Raw genomic sequence first — 7,555 nt, 5'->3', positions numbered from 1 at the left:
AGTAAATTTGTTTTAAAATAACAAGAAGTTTTTTTCTAAGAATCTTGATTGGTTTTATAAAAATTATTTAGAATCACATTTTCTTTTTTATAAAAATATTTAGAATCAAGTTTTGTTTTAAAAAATGAGGAGTAATTTAATTATTAGAAAAAGTAGGAGAGATCTTTTTAATTTTATGTGAAAAATAAATTATGATTTGATAAAATAAAAAATTATTTATTACCAAAAATAGGTGGAAACTATTTTAAGAAACAATGATGAGTCACTAAGTGAGCATTTCTAACCATTAGATTAAAATCATATCAAGGGTCATAAATGAGTGTAACTATTAGTGTAACATATTGGTGTAATTTGATCCCTCCTATATATATATATATATATATATATATATATATATATATATATATATATATATACACGTATCCTATGTTTTCTATATTATTGGAGTCCTCGTGTCTGTATCCGTGTCATGTCCCGTGTCCGAGCTTCATAGATTGCCAATAAATATTGAATCACTCACTCGAGGAGCCAAATTTCAAATGTGAATACAAAATCAAATAAGAGGGTTAATATCCATTATTCTTGACACAGTTGCTTTTTTACTATCATTTGTTCTTTGCAAGGACTTGTCTCAAATTTCATTTGTTATAGGGTAGCCCGAAAGGGAATTCCAAGAAGGGAAGCCCAAGTAAAAATACAAAGACCCCCGCTCAGGATCATGCACAACCTGCTCAACCTTATGAAGCTTTTGCTCAACTTGCTATGAATCTTGCAACAACTTCTAATCAATCTGCAACACGGGTTTCTGTATGTTCAGTTGTTCCCTCCTTACTATTACCCTAATCCAATTGCATAATCAGGGCTAAATTGTGATATTTCTCCTTTTAACAAGTTATGGAATTAGACCAACCGGGTAAAAAGATTACTTCCCATGTAAAATGAGCATCATTTACTAATACTATTGTCGCTTGAGAAACAAAATATCTGAAGTTTGTTCCTCAAGTAACAAGCATATTGCACAGCATTATAGTATATCTTTCAAAGTAACCAAAAAATCAATGTGGACAAAAAGAAACGTATTATCCAATTGACATAACCTGTGGATATTCTTCCAAAAGAGTTACATTGTTTTCAAATATGGGAAGATCAGTTCACAGTCCATCTTATGACAGAAGATCGTCCAGTTCTGGTGCAAAGCAGGAACTTAGATGACTTCTCTTGCAATATAAAAGTTTGGTATTGTCTCACACTGAACCCAGACCTCCGAAGACATTAGCATCTGTAGTCCTGAATACACACATCCAGAGAAAAAATACATTAGCTACCCCTCTTTTTGTATTGTTATCCCCTAATTTCTAGGTATAAAAACAAAATCACAAGGATTATTTATCTAACCTTGTAATCACTCCATCGCAGCTGAGTCTCTATATTACTAAACAATGTAGAAACAAAGATAAGTCAATTGATGAGCATGTAACTCAGAAACAAAGATAAGTCAATTGATGAGCATGTAACTCAGAAACAAAAACAGAAAGAAAAAAACAATAGAGGGAATTCAGGCAGATAACAAAATGTTCTGTTTTATTTTACCTGAATCAAATCAAATCAAAATAAGTTAACCGTCAAAGACCTTTTGATATCAGATAATGCTATAATATAATAAATTTTGTTGCAATATAAAAATAGTTGAATAATGACAATGTTTGGTCAGCCTTTGCACATTTAAAGCCAAAGTTAGCAGCAAGTAATTGGGAGAGAAGAGAACACAAAGTAATGGACAAAGAAAATGGAGAGGATCTAACTCTTATAAGACATAGGAACTAATATAATTGCTTTTCCGGTAGTTAAAGTATTCAATAAAGTAGAACATTAACATCTTGCTTCACTGATCCTAGATACACATTTAAGATGTAATTAAACTAAAAAATAGAAATTAAGTAAAGCAATGAGAGAATAAAAACTTTTTAATGGAAATAGATTTTATTGTGGTTGCCATTATTGCATTTTGTTGCTTTTATCTTGAGAGGGAAAATAAAGAATGCAATAGCGATGATATAGACAGTAAAATCACTCCAATGAATGCTTCTAGACACTCTATCACAGTTAAGGATACAAAGGAGGATACATTGATAAAAGCCCCGAATCTTGATATGCTAATACTGCAAATTTGTGTCAATAAACTGCGTTATAGTAGAGCTTCACATTCAAATTTATATTCAACTTCTAAACAGGAAATGGCTAGCCTAACTTACCCACTGTATAATGCCTTCATAGTTCTTGTTTCTTATGATGAACTCTATGCTCGTGCGATCCATTTCGACTTCTCTGTCTTTCAGGGCTTGTTGAAGCACGATCTCCTCCATTATGATGACTCCTGTGATGTCTTTGTTTACGTTGTTCGAAATCTCTAGAAGTAGCATCATGTACTGCAGGTGAGTCATCACTAACTTTTCTTGAATTATTGGTTTCCATAGGAATGACATGACTAGAAGACAGTTTAGGTGGAGGCATCAGACTGTCTTCAGAAACACGGACAGGGCTTTTAACACCTGTAGCCAGCTTGATTTCCTCCATGTACTCCCCTATCAGATCCCTCATCACCTTAAGAGTTTAGAATTAAACATAAAAAATTGTTAAAATGTAAGAAGTTAAAGAAAAGAAATGAAATTCCTCTGAATAATTTATTATAAATATTGCTAAAGACAAACGAGCCAAACAAAGATCTCGTTCACCACTGAATCTGATACAATGTTGAAAAGGATACAAACTGGAATAAATAACTACATGATAATCAAAAGATGTTCATGGTTATTCAGCTTCAATAGAGACAATGAACAATTAGAAAACTGAACAATGATTGAGTACTGTTTTTTTATGGATGATTCAATATTTAAAAGCAGAAAACAACTATGATTCAATGATAGAAGCAGAAAATTTTAAGTCTAACCTGTAAAGGTGCTTGATTTCTCTTCTTGCCACGATAAGACATTCTTCTACGTTTGTAATCCCTTTCTTCAGCTAGTAACTCCTCGACCGTCTTCTCTTTTTGTGTTCCCTATATTTGATAAATGGTCGAAAAATAAGTCAGTTATAGGTAGAATAAAAGTAAATTATATTCACTTCCATGAATGCGGTGACACCTTAATTAACATGAACAAATTTTGAATGAACTGCTATCATTATTTTGACAATTTGACATGCAGATTGTGTCAATAAGGATAATGGATAGGATTGGATTTAATCATCCTTTTGATTTTTTCCCAGTCGAGGTTGTGGCGTGAGCAGCCGCCATACTCGATTTAGCGAGCCCCTTTGATGTTGTAGGGACCCGGATTGCTGCAAGTGCTGCCGATGTAATACTGGTTTCATACCCCTAACATAACATATAAACATACTAATTGCCTAATTATTTAATAGTCATCTCCTAGGTATTTTGGTGCTATAAATGTGACTAAAAAGAGTAAAAACCCAATCGGTTAGACAGAAACGGATTTACTACAAAAAAAATTAAAATCACCACAGTTAACCAATAGAAGCGTTAGGATGAAAATCATATAACTCATTTGATCTCCGCTAAACTATTAGACGGCTCTAATTTATCCACCGTAGTGAGTTCAGATCCGTGGTTAGACAAATAAATAATTTAGGAAAACACAAAATGGAAAACTGTTTCCGGAAACCATATTAACCAATTAGAAGTACCTGCTGATATGAATGCTGCCGATGAACCCAGTCATACTCAATTATAGGCCTATATTCAACACGATTTTTCCTTTCTTCATTAGCTTTGTCATATAAATAACAATGCTCAGCTTTCCTAAAGAATCAAAAAACCATAATTCACATTAACCTCGTGATATCCACAATCACACATAGTTGGAAATATATTATAAAACTTCCAAGTGCAGCAAGGAAATATTCATCGGTGCAATGCAAAACAATACATACAGAATATAAAAGCAAATACATACAGCTGATAGCTATTTGTCGGATGAGAAAACCAAAATCCCTTAATTTTCCGTTCAAGCAATGCTCGTTCGTGCAGTGCCGCAACCGCTGCAACAACTTGTGGCATTGAAATCTTCCTCTCCTGAATACAATCTGTATCATTCCTTTCTTTCTTCGAAGCAACAGAGTCAGTAACTTCGTTATTCCCTAAAGGAAACAAAAGCAGAACCGAAGCACCAGCCAGAATACATTTTTTCACAAAATCAAGAACAAATAATTTTCCATTAACACCATACAGAATCGAAACCTGAGATTCTAACCACACTAAAGCATTCTTCAAAACAGAAGCTTCTCTAAGAATTGACTTGAAACACAAAGAAAACAGCAAAAATATATGACGCTGCATAGAGGTATCGATTACGATTCCGTATCGAGGTGAATTGGATATTATCCAGTTATCCATGTCATTTTGTTTGGCAATTCCAATAACTAAGATTGCGTGATGAACAGAGGTGGAGTAGGTTGTAGGAAAATTGTTCCACGATTCGATTTCGCGGGAAATGTAGATATATTCTGAGGGAAGAATGGATGGAGGTTTATGATTAGTGTTGATGGTGGAATTGTCTGAACATTCCCGGGATAAAAAATCAGGGAGATGGAGAGTTGCGGTTTTAGCGATGGAGTTTGCTTCGGAGAAGGTAACTACGCCGGGGCAATTGTTGTAGAAAAAGTTGGAAGTGAAATCGAAGTAGGAAGAGAGGTGAGTGGATTGAGGATTGTGGAGGGTTTTGGGGTAAGAGAGGGAGGTGAGGAGGTGGTTGAGGTCGGGAAGAGGGCGAGGTGAGGAAGGGCAACGGAGATGGTGGAGGAAGAGGGAAGATGGTGGGAGGAGGTGGTTGTGGTTGAAAAGGCAGGGGATGAGATTTGAGGTTAGGGTTTGGGGTTTGGGGGTGGTTGAGAGGATTTGGTTTGAGAAAGTGAGGAGGTTGGTGAGGGAGGAGATGGTTGTGTTGAGGTTGTTTAGGGTTGGACGAGGTGGTGGTGGTGGTGGTAGCGATGGATGTGGTGATGGATGTGACGACGGTGGTGGTGGTAGTGACGGTGGTGGTGGTAGTGACGGTGGTGGTGGTGGTGGTGGAGGAGGTGGCAGACTCATGATTGGGTGTTGCATTACTTTGGATTTCTAACACATCTATAATCTAAGAAAATTAATGGCTCTGGAAAACACAATTTTAACCTTTTTTCTTTACCCTCCACCTCATCATTTTGGGGGTATTTTGTGTCCAAAAATTACTTTTTACAACCAAACTGTACTTTTGGTTCTAATGCAAACATACTTACTTTCATTTGTGTATAATTTGCAAACTCATTTTGTTTTAATAGTCCAATTACAATTAAATGGTAACTGAAAAGATACTTTTTTTTTAATTCAAAACCACTATATGAGTGAACAGTGTCACGCTTCCCCAAGAATTCACTTTTCTGATATCCTTTTGCTTTCTCTTTCTCTTTCTTCCATATACATCTGCCTCTTCTTTGTTCTTCTATCCCAAACTACAACTACCATCGTTTCAAACCCTACATGTAATCACCGTTTGAAAACTCATTCAGCCATCACCGTTTCAAAACTCATTCAGCCATCACCGTTTCAACCGCATAAACTAGGTAAGCTGCTTCTTCTTCTTCAAAATTTTCTTTTAGCATATAATTTTGATGCATGAATCACATATTCGGACACACCTGCTTTCAGATCTGATGATTAAACTGCAGCAAGAGAAACACCGAGCAACCCAACTGTAAGCATTTCTTCATTTTTCTAATCCTTGATCAAAAGTGATAAAAATTGTCACCGGTAAGAAACTACACATACCCTGTTGATGTTGTTTTGATTTCAAACAAAAAATATGCTAATTTGCTTTTGGATTGTCGATTCGATTTCAAGTAAAGAAGATAGAGCTCTGTTTGTGGGTTGTGGTTTTGTTTCAAGCGAATAGTTGATGGCGACTTATATGAAGTTTTCGGTGATTTCACTTATGTGCGATTTCGCGTTGGTAGATCCTCTACATATTATCATGTTTTTTGTCGGATCCAGAAGGGAGATTTCCAATTTGGGAGAAAGCAACATATTAGGTTCCACTGTACAAGCACACTGCTGACCTGTCTGGAAAATCTAGCCCAATGCTTCCTTTTCCTGCGTTTACTGTTATAAGGGGTGGAAAACCTGCTGGAATTAATCTGACCATTGAGGTATAGTTTTTATTGCAGATTAATTTCTAATACATTCTCAACAGTGTTTATGTTATCTTATGTCTATTATTTCCTCTAAAGATATGCCTGCTTACTTAATGTGAAAATGACATGGCTGAATAAACACAATGGTTGAATATTTGATGCAGAAAGATAAACAAACATGATCAATATAAAGTGAGTGATCTAAAGCAATTATATCAACTTGATTTGGTTCTCAGTTTCCTTGCTATTCTCTGATTGAAGTGGTAATGTTTCCTATACACTCAGTTTCCAACTCATCCTTTTCTTTTTCACTTGGCATCACATGAATAAGGGAAATTGAAAGTTACAGATTTTGAAGGAAACTGATCAAGAAAGATAAATGTTGAATTAAATGTTGCTACAAAGGTACTTCTTTGAATTAAATCAATTTTCAGTTTTAATGCCTAGAAGTCTCGAACATGCTAGAAGTCTCAAACGTTCAGTATGAGGAAGTTTCCTTTCCTTTCGTTTCGGATCTAATCCATATCTCTGACAAAGCTTATTCAAGGAAGGAACTTTTCCAAATGGTAACAATTTTTTTATCTCTTAATAATAACTTTTTACGTTTGTTGGATCCATGCAAATATTGTTGTGGCTTTGTAGAAAAGAAATATTATGTTCTATGCTATATAGTTGTAGTATGGTTTCAATTTTTATTGATAAAGCTTACACTTTTTTATATCTTCTGGTTTTATTGCTTATACGTTTGTAATATTTTGTAGGCAATGTTTCCTGATGTAGAATGGGAAGTTGGAAATGTATATTATGTGTTACTGAATCCATTTTGTATTTGAGTGCAGTTTGACATTCTGGTTTAGATCAAAGGGAAAGTTCTCAGATGATCAGGCCTCACATATGTACTTCATATCTCAGGCTGTCCTAAATTTTTTCTCCTTTACACCATGTGATTACAGATTTTGTTGCAGTTTTTTAAAGTATGTTATGCACACTTTATGTATTTTCCTTTTCAAAACTTGTGTCTAAACTGCTCGCTGCTCCTGGAGTAGGCTTGTATATTATGAATACTAAACATCACTAGAAAGAATGAAATTATATAGCTTTTAAGTTGATTGGTCATTGGTGTTGAAATACATGTGCAATATTTTCCAACTGTAACATGACATATGCAACAATGTCTGGAATATCCATTGTTTTATGGACTCCCCTTTAAGAAGAGGATTATGATTTTACTATTACAACTTTTATTGAAGGAAAAGTGTACGAACTGTGCTGTTATATATTGCTCTTGAGAACTTTTTTGATACGAGGTTTGGTATTACCTTTTTACATTGTCCAATAAGGAACATCTTGAATTGATTTATATGTTTTGTCACAT

The 7,555-nt window shown here is 34.7% G+C and overlaps 1 protein-coding gene and 1 long non-coding RNA gene across 8 annotated transcripts; one reads left to right on the top strand and one right to left on the bottom strand.

The window, feature by feature from the left end:
- Positions 1–405: 405 nt before the first annotated feature.
- Positions 406–5,296, bottom strand: LOC131644208 (U11/U12 small nuclear ribonucleoprotein 48 kDa protein-like). Of its 6 annotated transcripts, none has more exons than XM_058914642.1 (7): positions 3,972–5,295; positions 3,703–3,817; positions 2,948–3,055; positions 2,253–2,601; positions 1,396–2,159; positions 1,098–1,287; positions 406–790 (listed from the first exon to the last, which is right to left on the bottom strand). In XM_058914642.1, the coding sequence occupies exons 1-4, from the start codon at positions 5,117–5,119 to the stop codon at positions 2,269–2,271; spliced, it is 1,704 nt and encodes a 567-aa protein (XP_058770625.1). In that variant the 5' UTR covers positions 5,120–5,295; the 3' UTR covers positions 406–790; positions 1,098–1,287; positions 1,396–2,159; positions 2,253–2,268. The 6 variants fall into 6 exon arrangements, with proteins under 6 accessions (XP_058770625.1, XP_058770627.1, XP_058770628.1 ...); XM_058914644.1 differs by lacking the exon at positions 406–790 and having other exon boundaries at positions 1,066–1,287; positions 1,396–1,432; positions 2,126–2,159; positions 3,972–5,296; XM_058914645.1 differs by lacking the exon at positions 406–790 and having other exon boundaries at positions 1,066–1,287; positions 1,396–1,432; positions 3,972–5,296.
- A 95-nt stretch (positions 5,297–5,391) lies between these two features.
- Positions 5,392–7,310, top strand: LOC131644209 (uncharacterized). Of its 2 annotated transcripts, none has more exons than XR_009296380.1 (5): positions 5,392–5,613; positions 5,719–5,800; positions 5,896–6,195; positions 6,345–6,746; positions 7,020–7,310. It is a non-coding gene; the product is annotated as an uncharacterized LOC131644209 (long non-coding RNA). The 2 variants fall into 2 exon arrangements; XR_009296381.1 differs by having other exon boundaries at positions 5,891–6,195.
- The last annotated feature ends 245 nt before the right edge of the window (positions 7,311–7,555 follow it).

This window comes from Vicia villosa, linkage group LG1 (assembly GCF_029867415.1).
Source record: "Vicia villosa cultivar HV-30 ecotype Madison, WI linkage group LG1, Vvil1.0, whole genome shotgun sequence".
Lineage (NCBI taxonomy): Eukaryota > Viridiplantae > Streptophyta > Magnoliopsida > Fabales > Fabaceae > Vicia > Vicia villosa.
The sequence above is the reverse complement of the archived record's forward strand: the minus strand, read 5'-3'. Positions and strand labels throughout refer to the sequence as shown.